Here is a 27,076-nt window from a genome sequence, read left to right as displayed (position 1 = left end):
ATTGTCATGGACGCTGTAGGAGAGAGGACTAATGTTGCGGAAGAAACAAAAAGTGAGTGAATAACAGTGTAATTATGTTCAAACCTACGAATGAACTTTCTACTCTCTATTCTTGTTCCTTTAAATATCAACACTCTTTCTTTATCCGTGCTTGGAACAGCAAAAAAGACCCAAAAGAGACAAGCGCACGTAGGTTTTGTTGCATGCATCCTCTACTCATTGAGAGGAGTCAGATTGAAAAGTGCTTTATTGCCAGAGTCTCCTAACTCCAGAAATGTGGCTAGATTTGTTGCCAGAGGAGTCTGAAATCTCCCTAAATATAGCCTCATAGTTTCCCCTGGCCACAGCGTTGAGACTAAATCCTAACCAGTAGACCACCCGCAAGAGTCTCCCCACTCTCCTCCAGTTTCTGCCCTCTCTGAATAAGGGCTGAAAAAATATACCCAAAATAAAACTGATGGATGACAAAATGTTGACGATCCATCATGACTGACGTCCTCAGGAATGTGAGGATCATGTGTAAGAAAGATGAGTCATCATTTGGCAAATCAGATGGCAAATCAGAACACTTCTCATATTACACATTTACAAGTTGCACCTATTGAGTTTTCTAACAGTTCTCTTTTTCCTCCTGGTTCAAAATTTTAACATCATAACTTTCACTTTATATCCTTTTAATTTTGACTTGATATCCTCATATTTTGGCTTTTTCATACAAGTTCGACTTCTTATCTTGTAGTTAAGAAATTATCTAATATTTTGCCTTTAATGTCTTAATCATGACTTTTATCCAGTATTTTGACTTTTTTCTGATATTGTTGATTTTTAATCTAATGATGTTGACCTAACTTTTCTCCTAATTCTAACTTTTAATCTCATAACTTTGTATTTTACCCTGATTTTATGTCAGTAAACAGAAAAGATGTTCATCAGTTCATTTTTCAGCTTTAGTCAACTGAAGGAAGACCGAGAGAGGCCTCTGAGAGATGTACTGTTTACAGTCAGAGTCAGATTCATCACAATCCCTTGAATAGGGAAAACTCTAGAAGATGAATGAACTGGGACATGACAGATTTTTATTCAACATATAATGAGAGGTGGATTTAGCCTTTCTTTCATCTGATTTAAAAGGCGCATCTCAGGTTAACTGGACTGTAAAACAAAGCAGCTCATGTAACAGGAAGTCTGGGCTTCAAGTCTATGAACACTGACACCAGAGTGCTCCAAAAGTTAAAGTGAAATTGTTTGCTATCAGTGGAAAAAAAACACAAAGGTAGGTTCTGAGTGTGTCACTCCTCTTTGTATTAAAATCCTGGCAGCTCTTCTCGCCCCCTTGACATCCTTTTTTTGTCTGTTCACTAATATAAAGACACCTGGCTCTGTTATTCTGTTAAAATCACATCACCTGCTCTCTGTCTCTGCTCCCTGTCCATGACTTTCCTCCCACTCATTCTGTCTGTCTCTGAGTTCAAGTGAAAACACTGAATGTTCAATTAACCCGGTAGAGTAATAACTGCTCTGTGAGGAGCCACTTTGTTTTATCCTTTGCCACGAAGGGTTTGACTCTGAGCTCTGTCACTTTGCTCAGAGTTTGCCTTCTTGTTTGGAACAAGGCGGTGTCTTTGGGTGAGCTCAGCTGGCTCAGGGGGACATCGTTATCTCGTCTCCTCTGCTGTTTCCGTTTCACAACTGTTATTGATGGCTGAGGTGTGAGGGGAGCACGGTGACACGCCGAGAGCACAAACTGAGTTTGCACTGTCAGCACAAAACTTCACCGCTTTAACAAACCTCCCTGAAGAGTCAAACTTACACCATCTAACAACTTTAACAAGGTGAAACAAACTGATGTCATCCCAGGACATAAAAACTGATGTGAATGATGGATAACCTGGGAGAGGATGGTTCAAAAAACCTCAGAGAATCTGAAGAAATCTCTGAACAAAAAGGGACAAGGACCAAAACCCTCAGGCAGTGCTTCATTAGAAACAGGCATGACTCTGTAGTGGAGATCACTGCATTAAAAACAAGCACGACTGCAGTCGACATAACAGCAATTATAAAAACAGACATGACTCTGTAGTGGAGATGACTATGTGGGCTCAGAATCACTTCAAGAAGCAGCATTTTATTTGCAGTTGAGGTTGTAAATAAAGAGTATAGTTTCTGTAACGAAATAAAACATGTCAAGAAGCAACTTCAGTCACCAGAAAAAGTTAAAAGCAAACCATCTTCTCCCTGGGCTGAATCCGAGCAGAAGGATAACCAAAGGTGTGCTCTCAGTAGCAGGTAGAGCAGCCACAGGTGAGCATTGCTATGCAAACAGCCACTGACCTAGTTATGAGCACTTTAAAGAAGTATGAGACCAGTAGAGACCAGCAGAGAGGCTGAGCCTGCTGGGACTGAACAGAGGAAACTTCAGCTCTGTGCAAACATATCCCATATAAAAAAAAGAGCTGAGAGCGATGGGAATCAGAGCCAGAGAAGTTACTAGTTTAGTTTGAATGTTTCAAAATTCAGCAGAGAGTTGGAGAAAGTAGAACTGGAAGAAAAAAAAAGCATGAAGTGGAAATATATTAAACTTTATGGAAATGGGATAAAGACTCACTTCAGATCAGAACTTTATTTATCTAACAGGAAATGAGACTCAGAAACGATCTGGTTCATTCATTTGTTCCCTTTTTAAAGACAGTAGTGGGTCGTAAGTAGAGGAGCTGTGTGCTGATCTTTGTTTTTTTTTTAGCTTTTAGCTTCAAGGTTCAAGGTTTCAGACTGGAACCCAACATGCAACTCTCTCCTCCTACAAGAAAACAAACAGACCACTGCTGGACTCAAACTTACACTTCCTAACTAAGTCTTAAAGAGCTCTTCTTTCTCAACATGAATATAGAGTACCAATGCTGGATGTTCAGACTGAGCGTGTGCAGATTTCCAAACCTCTATGTACTCATATGTTGTAGAAATTCTCACCATCGAACCTTCACAAAACTTCCTGAAATGATGAGGTCATCACATTAGGATCTTCTAACAGGCCAATCAGAGTGAAGGGGGTTTGTGGAACAGGGAGCCTTAAAGAGACAGCATCTCTAACAAAATGTATCAGAGGCTTAAAAGAGGGTTTTCTAAAGAGGACAGACCTCATTCTCAGACTGAAAATGTGTGATCTATGAATGGTTTTATCTGGAAGCCAAACATGCTGTTTTGAGACATTTATATATTTTAACTCTGTCAAATGAATGTCTAGCATCTTTGTTTTTCTCTCTAAGGATATGACAATTGAAAAAAATAGGTAGTTTGGATTGTGTGTTTAGACATCACAAGCAGACACACAGATGTTACAACATTTCACCTTCAAAGAAATCATCAGGCGTTGACATTAGGAGGTAAACTGCACATGGTGAAGTGTTTTCAGCTGACTAACGTTCATAATCAGCTCTAAGCAGCCTCTGTTTGCAGAGGTGTTTCCTTTATGTGCAGATTTAAGATGACAAGATGATAGATGATAGAGCTCCTTCAGAATGAGTTCTGTCCTCTCTTCAAACCACCATATGAAGAGTACCCCACCCCCAGAGTCATTACTGCTTCAAATCAACCTGGATCCAACGCATCAACAGGCAGCCGCCATCTAATATCACTTAACATTGGGGTACCCTTCAGGAACACACACACACAGACAGACACACTCCCTCTCTCTATCTCTCTGATGTATTTAAAGAGAGGTTTCCTGAACCTGAGGCTCCATTAGCTAACCCCAGGAGGAAACAGGCTGTGTTAGCATGCTAAATCAATATTTTAAACTACGACTCATAATAAATAGGAAGCTTAAGATGCCAACACCTGTGGAAGAGTCTCACAGGAGGGTCTGGCTCCAGTTAGTGGATATGTGTGTTAAATGCTGCTTTAATTAGTTTAATGAGGTAAAGGTGATCATCATCTGTATAACACATGAACAGATCCTCTGTGACAAACTCCAACATTTCTGGACCGATGTACTCTTAATGGTGGCCAGTGTTGTGACGAAAGACTGGTTTATGTTTTCTACGTAGACCTTCACTTCACATACTCAGACCTCTGTCTTCATCAGACGGCAGAGCAATGACGCATCAGTTAGCACAGAGCAGTACAAGCAGGACATGAAGTCAGACACAGAAACGGCATGAAGACATCCTGTTGATTTACGGAATAAAACACTCAATGCAAATAGCACTGGACTACAAGAAACCATCTTAATGAGAAGCGCCAGGTCTGGAGTCAAAAGGTCAGAGGTTTTCAGAGGACAATAAAGACCACATAGAGGAGGGGAGGATCATCATTGGTTGGTCTCATGATTGCAGCTGTCCATCAGTCTCAAAACACAATCGAATAAGCGTGAAGCAACTGAGATCTGGTGGAAGTCTCATGATACTACACTTGAATTGACGTAGCTTTGAGCACCTCCTAGCTCACCCTATGCCTCCTCTCTTGGTCTTTATATTAAATGCAAAAAGATCGGCTGCTTGACATTAATGGCATATTTATCACACTGCCAGCTAGTGTTTGGAGGAAGTATTGCAGAGCAATGCAAACCTCCAACATAAGCCTATGTCTTGCAGTGGTGTGGGGTCAACCAGGTTTGAATGTTTGCCTGGAACTAAAAGTGCATTGAGTTAATTTTCAGATTCAACACCCCCATAAATATAAAACACCCTGTTCCTTATGACTCTAATCTCAGCATGTAAATTTACAGCTTCTTTTCCATTTTTCTGTTCACTGACAGTTTGATTTATTAATTTAGAAAATGTAGAAACCTTATTCATTCCTGTCTGTCCATGGCCGTCAGTTTCTTCAGGGACCAGGATTTCTGCTGAGCATGAAGTAGAACTTTAAGTAAAGTTCCCCTCAACCAATCGGGTTCTTTGTTTTTATGAGAGAGGAATAGCTTCCCCTCCTGCAGAGCTCGCTGTATGAGACCATCCCAGGAAAGTTGAGTTTTAAATAATGAATTTCTTTGCCTCTGTTACTCTTCCAGTTTGGTGTGACTTATATGAATAATGGATGGACCTGGATTCAGAGGCAGATGGCAAATAAAGGAGTCATCAGAAAGACTCATCATTAATGGATCCATGAAGAAATAGATCGTCTGCTGGAGGAGAGGAAATGGATATTTGTGCTTTTAAAGAGCTGAGTCACTTCACTTTAATGATTTCCTGAAACCAATGAGGGGATGTTTGTTTGCTGTTTATGAATCTATGATTGAATGTTTCACAGGTTAATGTGTGGAGGTTTGATTAGTCTACAGGTCTGCAGGCGACAATAATTATTATTATATTCAGTGTTTCCTCATTCACATCATTTGAAACTGTCCTGGAGAACTCTATGCATGGACCAGAGCACCAGAAACGTATTTCATCAAACATGGTAACTTGATTCTTCCACTTCCAGCTATGAATGTGATTTAATTCTTGATTCAGTTCGTGTTCACAGGAATCAAACACAGCTGTCTGCAGGTGTTATCCACGCTGAGTGTAAATCACTGAGTTAAAGAACCTGCATACCATTAACTCTGTCTCCTCCATCAGTTTAGGGGTCCCCTAGAGGCAGTTACTCTACACTCTGCTCCATCACACTTTGTTATCATATAAATGTGTTTATTCCATATCAGGCTCCAGTTTCTCAGCTCGTTTCTGCTCCTCCTATTTTCTTACACACACAGATTCACACACAGAAAAACACACAGAAACACACACACACACTGGCTCTCTTTATATATAAGCACAAACACAATGTATGTTTGCTAAAGTGAAAATGGGAATACCCCAGCTCTAGCTCTGCTCCGTTGCCTGTTGACTGAGTGCTCCCTCATCCGTCAACTCTCACTCAGGCTGCATGTCCTGTTCAGCACATTTCAAGACATTCAGACAGTTGGTGTCATAGACCAAGGAGTTACCCACATTCCCACCCTAATGATGATCTTCTCCTGCTTCATGATGGGCTGTAAAACCTCAAACCTGTTGACTACTGGCCTGGCTCTGCTCATCATGTCGGTTTGTTGTCGTAGTTGAGGTACATTCCATCTGGTTTGGACACACTTTGTTTTATTTTGAAAGTCACTGGGTGTTTTTAAGTAGTCTCTGTGCATAAATTCCCGTCCTGCTGGATCTACTTTTCGACACTTCACTGCTCCAACATCTGACAAAAATAGGGGCCTTTTGTGTCTGAGCTGGAGGGTTCTGACCTGCTGGAACTGGGGAGCAGCCAGAACACAATGGAGTGAATCCAGACTGGTGACACATCTGGTGTATTTTGGTGATAAAGGAAAGTGACGTGTTCCTCCAGCCCACAAAGTGTCAAAAGAACATTAAAGCTTATCTACAGTAAAACAAGTTCACTGAGTTTTAAACTTTAATATTGGACACTGTCAGATGATGGCAGTGAGGTTTGTTAGCGTGGCACTGTCATGTAAACAAAGATACATATAATTTGATGAGATGTCTGACCCTCTCATGCTGTTATGCCCCTGCTGACTACACATCTTGAGCACTTGTGCATTGGAGTGTCCATGTCTCTCTGAAATGGTAAAATGTTAGCTGGCAGAGTGATTTCTATGCTCTTCGTATCACCAGCTCCATGTTCTCTTCTCTGTTAAGGCAGAGGAAAGCATCAGCACTGAACGTGGAACAGATACAGTTTGAGCAGCAGGCAGTCATGGTGCAAAAGAGGAGAGACGGAAACCAGACCTGTTTTAATGTAGGACATCAGATGCTGCTCAGTCCACGCTGAGCTATAGTTTGTAAAGGTACAGGGTTATGTGATCAGAATAGGTTCACCTCAGAATTGAAAACCAGGCTTTAGTTTGAGAATGAGGAAGAAAAGTGAAGGAGCAACAAACATTTAGATCTTCATCCCTCAGGTCCACAGGCAGCAGGTATGCTGATCCGCCAAAATTTCCCATCCTTGCAGATTAAATCCACTCTCTGGATGAGTCATCCTGTGTAAATGTCCTGATGTTTATCATTCAGTATCAGTGAAATATACACCCTGTAAATGCTCCATCCAAGTGTCAGCTGCTGATAGAAATAACCAACTATCATTTTTACCCCACTCTCATCATTTACAGTTAGGAGCTGCAGCCACGGTTGGCTCCACATCAGCAAAAGTTATTTAGAAAAGCTGCTGTAGAATAAATCATCAGAGCCTGACAGACTTACGGATACAGATGTACAGACAGAGACATACAGACACCGATGGACAGACATACACCCCCAGACATGCAGTCACAGACATGCAGACAGGTGTATGGATACAGACGTATGGATACAGACGTATGGATACAGACGTATGGATACAGACGTATGGATACAGACGTACAGACACAGTCATAGCAGTGTGACAGTAAATATTAGATCATCCATCATTTACAGAGTTTCTTATGATCTGACAAATCCTGTGTCACAGAGCGCATCCAAACGGACCACGCTGTACCAAAAACATCACTCTTGTTCAGCTAACAGGCTTTCACAGCACGGCAGAAAAAAAGCATTCTGAATAAGAGCTCCTCATCGAGACATCTCCTCAACTCACCTCTCTAGCCCTGGCCTCTGGAGAGGTCTTCCCACTCTCTGCCACACTAGCCTCTTTCACACCTTCCCATAGGTGCCACTAATTATTCCTGCACTCAAAACAGAAAAATACACTGGTAACCAATTCCCTCTTTAAAGAACTCTTACTCCAAAAGTCCTAAACTCAACATAACATAAATGGCACATAGATGGCACAAAAAACAACCAACCAACCAACCAACCGCTTATGTTAAGTTTGTGGATGTGCATGTGTGGTGATGTGCATGTGTGTGTGGAACCCTCCCTTCACATCCTGAAATAACATCAGGTTGTAAAGCCTTTTTTGGTCTTTATTCTGTCCCTCTGGTGCCTCCGTAATACCTTAACAAGATTTAAATAAATCCCAATTTTTCTCTCTGGTCTTTTTTTTTTTTTAAAAAAAAAAAAAAAAAAAAAAAAAAAACCTTATTTCAGCCTCTGACTTAAACATTAGTTTAAGGATGTCTCTTGAAGGCTCCCCATTCCACAAATTCCACAAATCTGATTACTTAGTTATGGGCAGACCTTAGTGTTTGAGGCCTTGTGCCTCCTATGGGTCATGAACAAGTTAGGAGATCCTTAGGTGATGACCTCATCATTTTAAAAAGTCTGGAGAAGATCCTGTGGGGAAGATCCAAGGCAGCTTGATATGAATTTGTAGCATCTGGAAAATGAACAAACAGGAAAGCAGAATACTCCCTCTTGAAGGTATTAATAAAATAATTGATGAGTTGAAGAAATTCTTTGAATGAGAGAAGAAGCTGTCGTCAGCATACAAGTTTATTGAAAACTGTTTAAACAAGAAGAACACAACTGAAAACCACGACACACACTGAACAGAGTTCACACACGCACACACACATTCAGCTGCTCCTTTCTCATTTCATCGTCTGCTGCTGGTTACGCAGGATCACTTATTTGCATACATTAGCATCCTGAAAGAGTTTTTTTTTCCGTGATGTGTTGACATGTCAACAGCTCTGACGGGATCACACTTTAATTTCACAGCAGTAGCAGCAGTCCTTTATTTTACAGAAAGAATATAAACAGCAAAATATCTCAAGGCCAGACATGCTTATTGATAGAAAACAATCTGTTCACACTAATGGAATCAGCATGCCGTGAACACAGACTCTGACACTCAGGTTTCTTCAGACATCTATTCATAGAACTGATCTATTTCATTAATCTGATTTTTTGTCCACATTCACCCCATCAGTCCTTGAGGGGAAAAACAGTTGGAGAAAATCTTGGAGCTCCAAGAACAGGATGTCCTTGAGCTTCTGATTTTCACAAAATAAGTTTTTTTATTCATTTATTCATTTTTCTGTATAAAATTATCAGCTCTCCTTGCAAAATGACACATCCACCGCCAAGAGGTGAAACTACTGCTACAAAACTCTCAATAGCACCAAATGAGGACAAAGAAAGGATGGATCTGCAGGTTAACACTCTCACAGAAAAACAGTTTCGAAACACGCCATCTATAAGATCAAACTGAAGGACAGAGAACAAACATCAGACTAAAGCCAGGCCAGGGCAGGGCACAGAACACAAAGAAGCTGATTCACAATCAACTCATTGAGATACGATAGAGAGTCTGAAGCTCACAGTCCAAACTCTGCAGGGTCACCAGGAAAGACTCAGAGCAAACAGTCCCTCTCTGAGTCAGAGTCTGAAAAGCAGAGTCCAGCACCTTTTCCTCCGGGGAGAGGTTCATCTTTTGTATTGCATCACTGTGAGGATGAATGGAGCCTCAAGGTTTCAGAAACAGTAAAACTGAAACAGCCATGTAGAGGCTCCAAATAGGAATATTATCCGCAGACTGCTGCAAAAACACACAGACCAGATCCAACCAGGTCCAACCAGATACAGATCCAAAGTAAAGGCTGCATGGGTTATGATAAATCATGTTGGACTGGTCAAGCTTGTTGTGGAAAAAACATCGAAACTTGAGGTCAAACTTCCTGGCACGCTATCTGTGTCATCCAATGAGATTCCACAATTACAAGCTTTTGCTAAGAGAAGGCATTAATCAGCATAATAATACGATGTGGTGAGAAGAAGTCACAGGAAGTTGATCATTTTTGTTATTCAGATAAAACTGCTAAACCTCTGAACTGTAATCTTCCCATCTTTTGAAACCTAAACTCTAGTCATCATGATGGTGGTCCACCTGGCCTGTAGGGGGCACTAATCAGAGTACAGAGTTCATTGAAGGACAGAGTCAGTGACTTTCAGAAGAAATAAAAAAGAACTAAGGTCAAACTCAAATTCATCTTTTCTGGCGCTGTAACCTCCATTAATGAAACATGAAGCCAGAGCTGCAGTTCCTCAAGTGTCCACTGGGGGCTGACTCCAAGGACCAGGGGCCCAGTCTCAAAAAGTGACTGCACGGTCATTCCATGCAGACTTTATGAGTGTGAGTGTTCATAACTTAGTAATTTAGGAGTTAGATTAGGAGTTTTTTGGTAATTAGGGGATATGGCTTGTTCGATTGACAAGCGGCCACCCTGTGGTGTCGGCAAAGAGGCTGAGGCCCCGCCTCTTCGCAGCACTCCAGACCAAAGTCAGGTTGAGTCAGCATTTCCAATTTGGGGACAACGATGAAAAGTTTAAAAACTCTGCTTCAGAAACTCTACAGGGTATAGCTCACTCAGCGCCCTCTGGCCTGGAAGACTCCCATTAGTATAACTGTATTTTGCAGTATTTCTCTCGTTTTGTGTGTTCTTTTTTATTTGGCAGACAGTTTGTAACAAATGTTTTGGTTTAGGCTACACAGCAAATTTTCTTTCACTACTTTCAGTAATTGTGGTTCTCATATTTTTTCTGGACTTTCTGATGTTGATGATCGTGTCAGCCTGTTTGCACTTGTTGGCTGCCAGAGATGAGCTTTGTCAACAACATGAACACACACAGACACAAACAAGTTTTTACAGCAGCTGCTGATGGGCTGCATTAGTCAGAGGGGACTCAGAGAAGTTGATTTGAATACATATTGATTTAAAAATATGGACAGCAAAGCTTTTCTCATCTGTTTCAAACAAACATTCAACAGACGCTGTGGCTGTTTTTAACGGCTGTTCTGTGAAACAAAATGTGTGGTTTTAGATGTTGGAGATTAAAACTGCACAGAGCAGCTTGATGATCAAACTTAGAATAAAATTAAGTTAGATAATAACCTTTTACATTTGTTTTTATGTGCTTCTCTTCCTGTTTTATTTTCTCCTGATCTTTGACGTGTTAATAAACGCTCCCTGCTTTTTGCAGCTGGGTCGGTTTGGTGTTAATCTGAGGATGAATTTTCATATGAATAGTACAGCAAAGGCAGAAAAAGACAGTAACCACAGCAACAAAGTCATCCATCATTTCTCGGTCAATCTGGAAAAGGATGAAAATTGCTTTGTCGATGTCGGGGAATCAGAAACAGGACGAGCAGGGTCAGTAAAGAGACAGACCTTCTCATATTTGGTGTTTGAGTGTTTAACTGTTCTGTTTTCAATAAATAAGATGAATATAAATGAATAAATAAAGGTTAAATATTTATCTGTCCAACCTCAGGTTGGGTGAGTGGTGAATGTTGAGTATGAGAGGCTGCTCTCATTCTGTGTGGAGCTTCATTCAGTCATAATGAGCTCATAAACAGCAGGTTTGACCTTACTTAATGAGGATTAATACATGGTTACGCTGATTTTGTGTTCACATACTCTTCCTCCTCTTCATCCTCACTGCCTGTCATTAATCACACTTGTCAGCTCATCCCAGTCTCCACCCAAACACTCACAGTTATGTAAAGTTTAATAACTCCCTGTGTTCCTCCTCCACTCTGATGGTATACTGCACCAAACTGGTCAACACAGCTGTCAATCATGCTGTCACAGCTCTGTTGTTTTAACCCATCAAATTACAAAGTCAGAGTAAACGTGACAGAAGGAAAAAAGTTTGGGGAATGAAGAAAAAGTTTTAACATTTTAAGATTCACAGGTTTAATAAGGCACGTGAGTTCGAGCTCTGCATTTCCTCTTCCAAGTGTCATGACCTCAGCGTATGAGTGTGTGTGCGTGTGTGTGTACGTGTGAGCCCTCACACACTCTAATCTGACAGGATGACACTAAACACTCTCATACTGATGGGAAACGCCTCAAAGCCTGTGAGTGTGGAGACTGGGATAAGACTGAAGAGCTGCATGACTCTGTGCAACCTCAGAATGGCCCTCATTCTTGCATACACAGATTTGGGTGTAGAAACAAGCCTACAGCAACGTTCACGTTCGCTTTATTAACATGTGTACAAGGGCCAATACGCCTGATCTGATAATGATAAATGTGGCAGCTGAAAACAGTCGTAATTTACAAAACATGCCCCTAAATACACAATGCTTACCTGGCCATACCGCTGCAGCTGTCAGCAGCCAGCAGCATGGATGTGACAAACTAAACTATGGAGTTTCAAACAACTGTTTTACACATTTGACTGTTAAAAACAATTAATTAATTTGGGATATCAGACTATCAGAGCCCCAATATCATCAAAGAAGGATCGCTACTGAAAACGTTCTGGCAGCTCTGAAAGAAGCTGCAGTCAGACTTCAGCCTTCTGTCACGGACTAAGGAGGGATCAGAGTTCTGTGTCAGTTTCAGGCAGAAGTGACAGGGGGACAGACAAACCTGCACCTGTAGATTAACATTTTTGATTTGCAGGACCACCAACTGGTTAACCTCCAAACTAAATGTCATTAATCTTATTTGTGGTCATTTTGTGTGACCTTATTTGTGACCTTATTTGTGGCCTGGCCGAGTTGTGTGTGTTTGTGCGCAATTATACACACTTAGACCAGAGTGCTATGGTTATTCAAACCAACTAGTTGTGATTTCATGTAGAAATCATTTATAAGTGAATAATCCATTTTTTCCATGGACAGTTCAGAATTATTTAACACCACTGTTACAAGTGAATTCATAATCTTCATGGTAAATTCTGTGTGTAATATGGCCTACCCACTAAAATCCACGCTAAAAGTTTGATTTGGCTGCCTCCGAATGTTCTCCTTAGAGACTTTATTATGGCCATGAGAGTGACTTTATAGGTGATAATGACCTCTCTAGTTTTTAAAGTAAATCGATGACAGAAACACGCATTTATTGTATGGAGAAATCAGCTGACAGCTCTTTCATAAGCTAAGTATTTAACAGATTGGTAGAAGAGAAGTGAAATGTCAGACAAATTCTTTCTGTCATATGAAATTCATCATTCATTCATTTATTTCCTAAACCGCTTATCCTGTTAAAGGTCATGGGTGGCTGGAGCCTATCCCAGCTGTCATTGGGTGAGAGGCAGGGTACACTGGACTGGTCGCCAGCCAATCACAGGGCTGACACAGAGAAGACACACGATTTTCACTCAAACACTCACACCTACGGGTTATTTAGAGTGACCAATTCACCTGATGAGCATGTTTTTGGACTGCGGGAGGAGGCCAGAGAGCCCGGCGAGAACCCACGCATGCACCGGGAGAACATGCAAACTCCACACAGAAAGGCCCACTGACCAAGCTGGGAATCAAACCGGTGACCTTCTTGCTGTGAGGCCGCAGCGCTAACCATTGCGCCACTGTGCAACCCCATATGAAATTTAACCATCTAAATATTTCAATGTGAACCTTTGTCAGTCTGAAAATGCTCTGCACCTATGTGATCTATTAATTCTTCACCACAGACAGATTTTCCTCGCTGCATGTGCTTCCCTCCGACATGAAACTTCACCCAATTGTTGTACACACGTTTAATAAATGAAGGCCATTATGCACAACCTCAGAATATAAGCAACCTCAGAGCACATGTGCAACCTCAGGACACACGTGTAACCTCAGGAGTCGTACACAGTGCAAACTAATTAATGTACGTTCCCTTTGATTGAGCGTACAATGAATGAGGAGGAGTGATGTTTGATTGCAAACCTCTGCAGAGGTCCTATTCTTCAGTTGTTACAGTGTTTTCTCCATCAGTGCATTGGTTTTATACATTATGTTGTGTTGCTATGACAGCCACACATAGCAGAGAGCAGCCTCTGAGGCCTTGAGTTGTTAAACTGAAGGCTGACGCTTGAAGACTGGAACACGTGGATGTGTGGGTTTGCTATCAGATCCCATTAGCCTTACTGAATGTAAATTTAACAAACAAACACAGTTTAGGTGGTTACTCTGACATTTTGTGGGGGTTTGAAATCTTTGAGTAGCTGAATGTTAAATATATATGTCCTGATTAAAAAGACATTTCCCTCTTTTTGTCGCTGTATTATTTCATGTCTCCATCCAGCAGCCATTAAAATCACCTCTCAGAGTTGTTGACAGAAACAGGACAGTTCTGGTAAAATGCCTTCTTTCATTTTATCTTTCTTTGTTTCCATCTGTCTGAAAATGCTTCACGTTCCTCTCAGTATTCATGAGCCCATATTTGTTTCTGTGACGGTTATAAACTCTGAGACAGTAAAAATAAAATAATTCTGGGTCTTTTTCATCTGATTTCCGAGCCATCAGTTGAAAGTGTTTTTCCTTTAGATGTGTTTTTTTTCTGACGTCTTATCCTTACATTAATAAATCAGACGTCTGCAGGTGTGTTGGAGCGTGATGCAGGTGATTTTCTGTCCACTGGAATGTAAACGAATCAGTCACTTGGAGGAGGGAGGGGAACTCTGAGGTTTGGTCAGGGTGTGCAGCGGGCTCTCCCCGGGGGCCACTAGTCATACGGGCCCCTCAGTCAGACCCTCCAGGGGGAGGCTGGTGGCATTATCGGTAGGCTGTGGGTCATCCGGGTGGAGGGGCGGCGTGTGGGGTGCAGCAGGTAGACTGGCGTAAGGCAAGTGGCAGTCCGAGTGCAGGAAGGGGGGGTAGTGCTGCCGGTAACAGATGTAGGCGAACAACAAGCCGATCACGCCTCCAACAACGGCGTCTGAAACACACAGAATTGCGTTGGGAAGAAGTTATTTAAAGAGAAAGAGGAGGAGGGAAAACAAGAGCTGATCTGAGGCCAGTTATTCACATGCTACAGCCTCATTAGAGACAGTCTCAGCACACACACACTATGCACACATTTAATTACACGCACACATTCACACATACAGTAAACACCCACATACAGTCTTTAAATACACAAATTCATTTTAAAAAACAGAAAATAATTTCACCTTAAAAAAAGGCATCCAAGAAATTAAGAGAATTAAAGATTATTTCTACCATACCTTATATTTCTCCTCTCCTAATATAAATAAACTGTCTTTCTCAATCAGGTCATTCTTGATTCTCTCATGTTATTCAGTGACCATCTCTCATCTTTTTGGAAGCCTCTTGTTCTCTTGATTTCCTTGTACGTTGTCATGTGATATCCATATTTCCTGTTTTATTTTGAAAGGTCACTTCCTTTCTATACATGTTTTCCAGTCTCAGTGATTATGTACCCCACCCTTACTTGTTCCACCTGTTTTTGATTCCCTGGCTTGTATAAAGTTTCAGACTCTCTCTGCTCAGTGTCGTATCTTTACACATTTTCTCATGTTTCTTGTCTCCAGAGCTTTTGTTTGATTTTTTTTTTTTTTTTGTGCCGATTTGATCGCAAGATTATTTTGTTAGTGAAAACAAGTAACCAGCGAGCAAGAATGGTGCCAGTGAATGTTTGATTTCAGTTGGTGCACAGTGTGCAGCTATCAAAGTTATGCAACTGAGTGAAACTATACTGCCACTGCTCTGATTTGATCAATTGCTTAAATTTAAAGTGGCTTTTTTATGATTGACAAATATATTTTTGTGACGCACTTTGAACAGCCCTGTTGCTGAAATGTACCATATAAATTAATGGGCCTTGCCTTACTCAGAAGAGCTACACAGCTGCACAGAAACTGCACATTGTTGACTGTGCAATGTGAAACTTGGCAAAGGAGGAGGTAAAAAGATTTATCCCTTTGTGAAACTGTGTTTGATTACTGGTGCACTTATATTCCTAATGTTACAGTATCTTTGGATCACATGCCTGTCAAGCAGGCGTGTATTTTTTTCAGATATCTTAAGACTATTAAGTAATTATCCATAATCATTATTCATAATTATCTTTTGTACCTTAGAGCATCTTAAGTCCCACAGAGAAATGTTTGTATATCAAAGTCTTTTGTCTCCCAACAAAATATATTCTTATCAGGTTTATGTTTTATTTCATGTAGACTCTCCTAATTTGAATATTTATGATAATAAATGAATGCACGTGTAATGATCTGAGATATTTTCCTTTAGAGCTGAATAAACCCACCTGACCTTGGCTCTATTTTCTTCCTGTGCGTTGTTTGTACCTTGTATTATTTTGCCTTAATGAGCACAGATCATAGATCAGGTAATTATAAACTCTGCAGCTGTGTTTCAGTTTTCATCTGTCAGAGCTGCTTTTTAAGGTAAAATGAACAAGATAAAAATGCTCTGAAGAGATCACTGAAGCTGTCTCCCCTCTGGACATTGTGTCTGTGTCTCTCTGTCATCCATACTGAACACCTTGTTATTACCCCCACCCCCCTTAAAGCTATAATACATCTCACGTATACATCATTCTGCTGTGGTGAATATTACACTGTGTATAGATCAAACTGACACAGCCGGCTGCAGGTAAAAGATTCCATGTCTAAAAATTATGCCCCTCCATACGTCTCATAAACCTCTTTTTTCTGTACTTCTGAAATATCACAAAACATTGATTTCCTGTGTTCATAAAGCAGCAGAATGACGGCGCTGTGTGATGGCTCCATCGACTCTGCCCGCTGACTTTAATAGACTGTGACTTGGTGTAATACATTAGTTTTCTGGCCTTATTGAGACGTTGATTGGAAGCCTGGCCTCCCCTCCCTGAGGACATGACTAACCTCCAAAGTGCAAAGAGAAGCTGAGAATATTGTTATCCATCAGGCGCGGCTCAGCGGCCGTGCTAATGGGGCTCCCAGCTGGTGTTTACACTGAGAGCAGGCTGGGGACCCTCCATTTAATGGGCTGCACCATTTCTGCTCACTTAAACCGTCTGCTGACCCAAGGTCCACTTAATATTCTCCTCCTGATACTTCCACTCACGTTCATTTGCATCAGTTAAACATGACCCGAGAGTGTTCCTCTACAGACACATCCGACAACCAAACTTTATCATGTCAGGGTTCACCTGAGCTCAACTGAAACCTCTCTCAGCTGAGTAAGTGTCCTCCCAATGTGTCTGCATGAACTTCCCCCCAGGGATCTGTGTGGCCATCTGCCAACTTTATTTATTTCCAGAAAGTCTTGGTTTCTCTGTTTCTATCTCTTGAGACACAGTTTTACTGGATCTGTTTCCATTTAATTTCACTTTCATTTGATGTGCTTCCTTTAAGTCTCATTTTCCCTGGGCATGTCTCCTTTGAGTCTTAGTTTCTTTGTATATGTCCTACTGAGTCTCAGTTTCTGTGTATCGGTTTACCATGAGTCTCAATTTAACCATATCTGTCTCCACAAAGTCTCAGTTAAATGCATCGGCTCCTTCCCCAAGAGTCTTGGTTTCACTGTATCTGTGTCTGTTTTTCTGTATGGATCAGCATCATTCCTGGTATTTTGTATGTAATTCTGAATATGTGTGCCTACAATTGTTTCCAACGCCTTATTTGCATGGGGCTAGTTTCACTTAGGGACCTCTAGTGATTTGTAATAATTGCAGAGAATGACTGTGTTTTTAATCCCCTGAGAATTGACCATGTTCGTAATTTGTAAAGAAAAGTAAAAATTCCAGGGCAAATCACCTATCATATTTCGAGACACACATGGGTCCTCTGAAAATACTAATCCAGTACAAATCTGCACTTCTGTAATTTCAGTTGGTAGATCTTGTTGGCTCTTCTACCTGTTGTTCTTTACACAGGTGGTAGCCCACATTGTGCTGCGTTGTCTCATTTAGATCACCCTTAATTGAAAATTGTGTATCCGGATCAGGGTGATCCAATCCAATGTAGCATGGAAAAACCAGGAGAAAACTAAGACAGATTACCTAATCCTGGATAGCAAGAAATGGGATTTCTAAATCCGGATTGTTTGATCCAGGTTAAATTCTTCACCCCTTCAGATCAAATATGATTCAGTCAGTGTTGGGCATTCTTAATGCAGGTTTCAACAGCTCTTTGGATACACAAAAAATGGAAGAAGACTTGTTATGTACTCCTGTTTCTTCAACAAATAGGTTATACGATAGTCTCATTTATGAATTTAAATGTTACAATAGAAAAATGCTTGTCCCTGGTTTAATGTCTCTCACTGAATATTAGACTCATGATAACAAAAAAAAAACATACTACAGTCAAATTTTTAGACAGCTCTAAAACCCAGCCAGTCTAAAGACACAAAGCCTAACATATGATTCTGAGTCTTGATGGAGATCTTTTGGGGCTAGTACTCAATAAGAACTGATCTTTTGCACAGTTTCTTTTAAGTTTTAAAATAGTCAAATTTATTAAGCATGTCCAGACATTTTCAAAGAATATTGTTTGACTGAAGTTGGATGTGGACGACTTCTTCTCTTAAAAAATTTTACAGCTTTGAATTGTAGAGTGATGTGATGCCGCTGAAGCAGGTGGGTTTGTGCAGCGTTTTCACTCAGAAACATGACTCCCACGAAATACTAATCTTGTGCGAAAAGTACTAAAGTCTCTGTTCTTGTGCAATTATAAGCTCCATCCTTTGTGCTCATCTCTAGTTGCCGTCTTCTGTCCTTGCAATTTGTTTTGTTATGAATACAGCTTCAGAGGAAAGGGGACAGAAAGTGTGGATCCTGCAGTTTCAGAGAAATGGAAAGAAGCAAAAAAAAATGGGGGAGCTGATGAAAGAGGAGGGAGACAGGTGTCTCGTGTCCTGTAGGCGTTGTATATGTTCAGGTTGAATAAAACCTGGTGGTTAAAGGAGCTGTCGGTTTCAGCCGCCCTGCTTCTCATAAACATATGGTCCTCCAAAACTAATTAACACCATCTGACAGAGCTGTCACCACATTACCACAGAGTCCTCCTACAGCCCACCCACACACACTTCCCCTCCCTCAGTCCCTACGAGTCTCTCACTGTCCTCACAGACGGAGGAACAGGAGCTGGTTTTTATCAATTCCTGCCCAAGCTGCTGCACTTAACGTATAACGATAAGCAGGACAACAGCTGCTTTAAAGATGCTACGTTCAATCTTTGAGCTGCCTGGCCTGATTTACGCTCTCCATGTTTTATCTTTTCTTTAGCCTCTGTTGAGCTGGTTTGGTGTGAAATGGGATTACAGGAGTACAGCTGTTAGAGATGAGCAGCACCTCCAGCGCTCTTTATTAATTACTGTTTTATGATAACACAAACCGCCCTGAGCCAGGTGAGGCTCTGAGGCCACTCTGACAGTTTTAACACTCTGAGAATTCAGGAAACACCCTGTTCAAAAGAGGGATGAAAGAACATTCAGAGAGGCCGACCTTGCCAGTGGTGTTTGTAGTCGCAGGTGCGTGACAGAGCAATCATCATGGCGCTGTAGAGAGGCAGCACCATGGCACACAGACGCCAGCTCCGCCCCCGGCCCTGATCAGTGAAACACTGCAGCTTTCCTGCCAGGTAGAAGGAAGTGAAGCCCAGACCGGAGAAGGCAACTGAGAAAGAGAGAGGAGAGAAATGTTAGAGAAACAAGACTCAGATTATAAACTGCCAACCAACTGTCTTTGTCAATCGGCTTTGTGAAATACTCTAATCTGATTGGCCAAAACTTCACAAGAAAGGTTATTCAATCTTGACACCAGGAACATTCTAAACACACCACAAATAGAAGGGTGGCCCACCCCCTCTGCCAATTTACTTTGTGGTTAAAGATATGAATGCTTCTGATTGGTGAAAACCCACCAGCAGTGTTTTTTTATTTAAGCCATATCTCTCTACCTGTTGACACTGTGGTAAAATGGTCAACATGGCATCTGCATCCATCTCTTTGAAACTGAGTGGGTTTTTAAGGCATGGTTCAAGACAACCTTAGGTTTAGTGCCGGTCTAAATGACTCTTGATTCAGAGTCATGATATTTTGTTTTCGATTTTTACTGTATGATATGTTTTGTATGTATCCAACCATAGTCTCAAACAGATGTCTGAAGAAGATTTCTGGGCTCAAGGTGTTATCACTGACTGCACAGCCTTCTTACAGACCTTAGTAAATCTCATACTGCAGCTTGGACACTTCACACTTGCCTATCAGCCAGCAATGGTGGTAAATTCAAGAATTTTAATGAATGAAAGTTTTTGAATGACTGAGTCAAAGCTTTCTTTGATTAGTCACAATTGTGTGTACCAGGAAATACTGATTATTGTAGTAGCTGTGCTCAAAAGTCATGAGAGGTTCAGACTGCAAGGAGCCTTCATGTGAAATCTGCAGCCCAGTGTGTGTGTGTGTGTGTGTGTGTGTGTGTGTGTGTGTGTGTGTGTGTGTGTGTGTGTGTGTGTGTGTGTGTGTGTGTGTGTGTGTGTGTGCTGATGGAGGTCAGTGTGAGGAAGACAGCGGGGGTCTAATAGTCTGAATTACAGGTTGTATGATGGAGCCATTAAAGGCAGCGCTTGGACGGGGTCATTATTTTACTGCTGTTCCCCATCAGCTCCATCAGCCCCCTGTTAGTGATCACCCAACAGACTAGGAGTAACTGCAAAGCATGCTGGGACTCCTAGAGAGGGGAGGATTATGAGGGTAAAGTTGTGCTGTCTCAGTGAGGTCCTGCTGACAGTTCACTCCATTAAAAATGTAATTTAGGCTCATACAGTATATTTATATATTTGTTTTGGGCTAGAATTAGATTTATATTAACCTATTAACCTATTATTATGGGCATATAAAATAAGAATTTAATAAAGTTTGATAAATTGCCTCTCTATTTTAGGGTTGACCTGTATTTTAATCTGCATTTTAATCATGATGCTGAATTTGGGTTTGATTCATCGTTTACTGATGTCCTGTTGGTACTGTTCAGATAACAGACGTACGCAGTCATTTAAATTTTGGAAAAGTCTCTCGAGACTCTAAACCATCCACCAAACCAACCAACCACAACCACCCTAACCCTAATCCTAACCCTAACCCTAACCCTAAACCATCCTTATATATGTCAAAACTTTCATAGAGTCAAACATGAAAGCCCAGAGTGTTTTACAAAAGAAGAGAGAGACCATATATAACAGCAAGAGGTCAGATAACACCAGACTGAAACAAGATAGAGGATAACAATATCAAACATATTAAAGTAGAATAAATCATTACATAAAAAACTGTACACTAAAATATCCAATAAAATTGAAAATGTTCTTACTATTCCAAAAGTTAATATCAGAAACAGGCAGTAAAAGACTGAAATGTAGACAGAGATGTATAACTGAGAGTCGTCAGCATAACAAGATACTGGTTGTGGTGATTACAGATGATATGATGAAGTAGCAGTAAGATATGAAAATACAATAGGTCCAAGAACACTTCCCTGAGGAAAACCAAAGTTAAAATCATGGACCAAGAGTGTAAAACTGTTCATTTCTGCATGGGGCCATAACCACAGGGGTTGAACTACAGGAGGATTCATACACACATCTCCACAGGAAGGTGTCTTCAGAGATCGCTGATACTCTTTTGCCATCCAACGACCAAGTCACCTACAGTCAAACTGCTCTTTACATCTGCACAGACTAAATATGCCATGTATTTGTGCAAGTATGTAACGGATCATTTCCTGTCTCACCTGTCTGAGGTAGAATTGACTGGCAGTTAAAGGATCTTAAACCTCAGTGCTGAGATGTCACAAGGCCTTTTTTAACAGCTTAACTTTTAAATTGGAGCAGAAGTTGATAAACTTTCAGAGAGTGAATTCTCTGAGGGCGACATCAATCATGCTAATAAATTCAGCTGGTTAAAACCATCCAGAGAGCAGGCAGAGAATAAAACATGCAGGGAAATTAATTGACACCCTGTGGTATTTAAAATCCTGCTCGTAGTCATCATCACCACCCACAATGAGCACCACATGGGCTCAACTGACGCCAACACGCTGCTTCCTTCATGGTTTCTGCTCCGTTCATCAGTCCAACACTTCAGCACAATCACACAGAGTTCTTTAAAAACTGCCTCAAAGAAGCATCAATCTCCCTACACAGCCTTTCTCTGTATTTTCAATCACAGCCGTCATTAGACCGCCACTCAGACCATTACATCACTCATTAAGACGGACAGGACGGCATTAATACTGAAGCACCGAGCCGGGGGGTGACTTAACACTCAGAGCAGACTGACAGGTAGATCACACTGTTAACACCATATCACCCACATCTCCTCCACCTCCTCTGGAGTCTATACCTCCACCTCTTAGGTGTTAACCACTGCGCACTGCTTATTTAGGCTCTTCACTTTGCTCCATGAGTTCTTCAAGAAATATATTCAGAAAATCTGATTGATTCTTAAATAAAGTGAACAAATTTAAATTGAAGAAAGAGCCTGATTCACCAGACTTACTGTTTGGGTCTCATTCATTCTTTGGGCTAGAGGAAATAACTGAAACATAGGACAAAAACTATAAATGAACCCAAATCTGTTGTAGGTTCCTCACTGAGAGTATGTTATGTACAAGTGGAAACTTTAAACATAACTCTTGTTGTTAAATGTGTCCAACAATCATGTGACAGCTACGATTGATCATGTATTTTGTATGTTACATAATCATAATGAACTTTACAGGACAAGAAATGAAAAATGGATGCATCCTTAACATCTTTGAATGATTGTAACATCTTTCAATCCATGAGCTTGGGCTGAGATTGTGTGACATTGTGCCAGAAGGTGGGGCTACAAAGAGCTGGGGAGGCTCAACAAGCAAGGAGGCCTTCCCTCTAACCGGAGAGTGACCCCATGAGTTGCTGTAGGTTTAGTTAACTCACATGTTGAGAAATATAAGAGCATTAAGCATGCTGACTCAGATACTCTTACCAATAGGGAACTCTCTGAAGGCAGGGCTTCAATAGCAAGATATATAAGACGATGATTGTTTTTTAATGTTGGAACATCGATATAGAACATCTATAGAGATTTACATTCAGCTATTAGGTTTAGGGTTTTATTGGATTTTTGATGCTATCTTGTCTAATTTACAAACAAACCATTGCAGCATCAGATTTCAACTGCCTCCAGAGAAACATTTTCTGACTTTCAGAGTTTTTGCTGTTTTTTGTGTTTGTTTTTAACCTAGAGTTATTCTTGGGCCTTTTCCTGCCTTTAATCAGGCAGGAAAGGAGTGGATAGAGCAGGAAACAAGGGGAAATAGGAAGGCCACAGGCAGGATTAGAACCCGGGCCGACCACACAAGGGCGAAGCTCATTAGGCACAACCTAGACCTAAACCATCTGCATCCCAATTTCAGGGAACAAGAAATCAACCAGGGCAAAACTGTTGCTTTAGACAAAAACAGGCTCATTTATTGTCTGTAAACTTTTGGATGTAAGGCTCTAAAAACATGCTGCAACACCCAAAGTCTGGGACATGTATCACTACAGTGCCAAAACACACCTAAAAAGGCAACTCCTTTTTGGTTTGCTTTCAGCGTAACCCTCAGACACTCTCACTGTTGTGTAGTTCAGCTGAGAGAATGTTTACACAAAAACATCTCGTTAAAAGCAGTAAACTGTTGCGTTGCTTCTGTCGCTCATTAACACATAAAGAAAGTTTATGTTGACTTTAAGTGCAAATTTTTGTAAACTGGTTCCAAAGTGGAAGTTATTGAAAATGCTACACTTTGGTCACTTTTTAAACAAGCAATACAGGAGTTTATTCTCGTTTCTTTGGACAAAGTCAGTGGTTGACTCTTTGGTAGCTTGAAAAGCAAAATGTCTCTGAACAGGATTTAATGTGTGAGTGTTTCATTGCTCTGTCGGCTGCAGTTAAACCGTGTGCAGACAAACATTATTCAAACATTTACTGGAACGTAAGAGCTCACATTAAACTGTCTGCTCACCTTTTGTGACCTCCCACCAACCGTACAGAATCAGAGTACACAAAGTTTAATGGTTGTTTGAGCGAAGTAAGAAATAAATATGAATATTCAGTTTGTCTTTGTGCGTGCTGGGAGGGTTTTTCAAATTGAAACATTAGAAATGTGCAGATGAAGTGAGGAAGAGTTGTGTTTGAGCTCTTGGAGGTATGCTGAAAGGAAATACGGTTAATTGTGGTAGAAACAGCACGACTCTGTTTTGCATACACTCAGTATGTTTGCAGACAGAATCAACATCTTGAGCAACAGTGGGAATGTTTCTGTGATATGAATAATTCATCAGCCTGCCTCTCTCTTTCTCTCTGACAGATTTCTAAATGCATAATTATCTTAATTAACTCAGCCGGTGGTACATGCAGAGGTAGGACGCTACAACACATGCTCAGAGTAAACTTTAAACTCTGACAGATGTTTGTGACGGGTTAGAGGACAGAGCAGACGATGACCGAGGAGGAAACGATCTAATAACAAATCCACTTCATGCATTCAGAAAAACCTTGAGGAGACGCTCCCTCTGAGACCAAACAAAAATGACTAATGAGGGTGATGAGTGCATAGAGATTTCTGTTTCCAGGAGCTTCAAACAAGCACGAGGTCTGCTCAGTCTGCTCAGTGTGCGAGTGAAGGAGAAAGGGGCTGGATGTGCTTTTCTCAAACACATGGGGCTAATTTATGGAAGCGTCTGAGACATGGAGACAAACAGGGAACATTACAGTAGATGAAGGAAAAGAGAATGTGTCAGAATGATTTGTTCGTAAAAACAAAACAAAATGTCTTTGTGAGTTGATCTTTCAAAGAGCTGTCACGCCCAAGAAAAAAAGGAACAAACATTCTCTAAACTTGATTTGATTTTCAGCACCATCTTTATAAATCTGTTTTTCACACCCTGTTGATATTTGTGGTGGTTAGAGGTTGCAGTAAGCTCCTGAAAATCTGTGATTATCACATCACGACATGAACAGACCCCACAGGATTTATTACCCCCACAAAACGAAGGTTAAGTTGAACTGGACTGTCCCTAACTTTGTTGGTTATTGTTTGTGGACAAACAATCAAACCACAACATACAGATGTGGAGGTTTTGGACTGTGGCATACTCATGACTCATGACTCTCCTTTCTGCAGCAGCGTTCGTTTCAGTGCTGCGAGTGACATTCGTCCACATCTGTTGGTTAAATATTCATGCACACTGCACACTGACTGTTATGAGGCCCTCAGAATAAATTAGGCCCAGTTATCTGCCCCATGAATTTTCATTTAGTCATTATAAGGTCAGGATTTTCATTTGTCCAACACTTCAGCTCATGCACGGGTCTTTGCAAGATTATCAGCGTCCCCTCAGCATCAGACACTACTACTGACCTGATACAGGGGAGGTTATTAAGCTTTGAGTGGACACAGAGATGATTCAGCTCCATGAGGTCTGTGTGTAGTTTAGCGAGACAAAAGATTATATGAATCTCGTTTCTAAAACGAAGAGAAGGGAACTGAATGATGAGGTGAGGTGAGGAGAACAGACAGAGCTTTAAAAAGAGAGACAGGGTGGATGAGGGGAACCCTCCTGAGATGTCTGACAGTGATCTGATGAAGAGGACGACTCAGTCTGATATAAAACTGTTCTTTTTATCTGTCGGAGTTTGAAATGTGGAGTCATGCTCAGGTCAAAGCTTCAGCAGTGGTTCGTCATCTGGGAAACACCAGCATTTAAACCTTAGTCAGCATCCAGATCATCTGGTCTTCTTTATGTTATTTTGGCCTTAAAGAGTCAGAGATTCTGCTCAGAAAGCTCATCTTTTCTTCTCTCACGAACTGTCTGCCTCCAGCTCAAATGGTGAAGAGTTATGGTGATTTAAAGAGCACTGACAAGCTTTAAAGAGTCTCACTGTCACTCTCATGTTTTGCAGATGACTCACAGATACACCTGATGCTGAGACCAGGTAACCAGAGAAGTGAAACTGCAGTTTTAAGCTGTCTCAGGATATCAAATGATGATTGTCTATTCTTCTTTAAGGACCTGTTTGAGTTTTCTTACAAGCCCAAATGGTTGAAGAGTTACAGTAATTTAAGTTCAAGGCCATTAAACCCATTTCTATTCCTTGGCTTTGAACCCAGCGTGAGACTTTGCTCCTGTTTAGTGTTTTATGGTTTGGTTTTAGTTTATAGTAATTGTTTTTAACAACAATGCAACAATAATGTTAGTGTCTGCACCAATATTTTATTGATCTATTGGATTTTTAGATTTATTTATACGCCTACGTTGTGTTTTATCTCACAGCACTTTGTTTCAACTGTGCTTAATTTTAAAGTGCTTTATAGATTAAGTTCAGTTGAGCTTTAAAGAGTTAAACGCTGTGACAGAAATGAGTCTGAATCTTCAGCTGCATAATAAAAACAGAAATTTTTAATTAGACACAGCCAAAAAAAGCAAACAAAATGGTCTGACGAGAGTGCAGTGGAAACACGTTAGAGGTCCATAAACTAAGTCAAATTGAATATATTTTATCTAGAGTTTACATTCAGTTTAATCACTTACTAGGCAATTAATTTCTGTTTCAACATTTTTGAAAATATTTCAATCTTACTTTTGAAAGTCTTACTCAGTGAAAGTTTGTCATTACCCTTGATTGAGCCTCCTCCAACTGTTACTGCTTGAAACATATTTAAAAGCTTCTTATCCTAAATAAGATTTACAGAATCGAAGTTTAGGACCTTGAGCTCTATCTTTGGTAGATTAAGATTTAATTCAACTATCAACACTGATGAGAAAACTTCAGTTTCCTAAAATCTGATTGCCTCTGCTTGCCGGATGGTTTTACTGTGATTTAAACAGCAACTTATTTTAGAGATGTCACTAATGTACGTCTTCATCCTGAGCTTCTATGGAAAAGTAATGAAGACTCCAGCTGTTGATGTCATCGTTTAGGTCTATTTTTACTCAATGTTCTGTGGTCTGTCTGATTATCATCGATCCACAAACACTCCATCTGACAGCAGGGCTCCTGCTCCTTCTTCTTACCTCACTTCAGTTTGACCTTTGACCCCTGCAGGGTGCCTGATGACAGCTTTCAGCGCCTCGTCTGAAGTGATGCATTTAAAAACAGCTCTGAGAGCCTGAATCTTATTCATTAACACTGAAAGATCATCAGTCCTCATCAGCTGGATGTGATCCCTGCTTCACTCTGGCTGATTTCTTTCAGTCTTTCTACTGGAGTTTCTCTCTCAAAAAGAGTGAATATGAGATGTGAGGAGAGTTTAGTTTGGAGATCAGGTCGCTCTCTGAGGATTCGTCTGAACGTCGAGCAATTGATGGGCTCTCAGAGTTTAATGTGTTCTTGGGGAAATGAAGATGAATTGGAAGCAGACACTTATACGTCTGCTTCAGGGCCTGTTTGTTTACCGCTGCGTGTGTTTTGCTGCGGTGCGTTCAGGGGCACTGGTATTAAT

At 40.8% G+C, this 27,076-nt stretch overlaps 1 protein-coding gene across 1 annotated transcript in view; it reads right to left on the bottom strand.

The window, feature by feature from the left end:
- Positions 1–8,343: 8,343 nt before the first annotated feature.
- The window catches only part of plpp4 (phospholipid phosphatase 4), a 68,613-nt gene continuing 49,880 nt past the window's right edge, over positions 8,344–27,076 (bottom strand). Inside the window, exons 6-7 of the mRNA XM_074675783.1 lie at positions 19,055–19,225; positions 8,344–14,521 (exon numbers count right to left, since the gene is read on the bottom strand). Coding sequence (XP_074531884.1) covers positions 14,313–14,521; positions 19,055–19,225 — 380 coding nt within the window. The 3' untranslated portion in view covers positions 8,344–14,312. The remainder of the gene's footprint in view (positions 14,522–19,054; positions 19,226–27,076) is intronic.

Source organism: Halichoeres trimaculatus, unplaced genomic scaffold (assembly GCF_033239565.1).
Source record: "Halichoeres trimaculatus isolate MK-OKI-2021-1 unplaced genomic scaffold, fHalTri1.1 fHalTri1_scaffold_8, whole genome shotgun sequence".
Taxonomy (NCBI): domain Eukaryota; kingdom Metazoa; phylum Chordata; class Actinopteri; order Labriformes; family Labridae; genus Halichoeres; species Halichoeres trimaculatus.
Note: the sequence above shows the minus strand (reverse complement) of the source record. Positions and strands in the feature narration are given on the sequence as shown.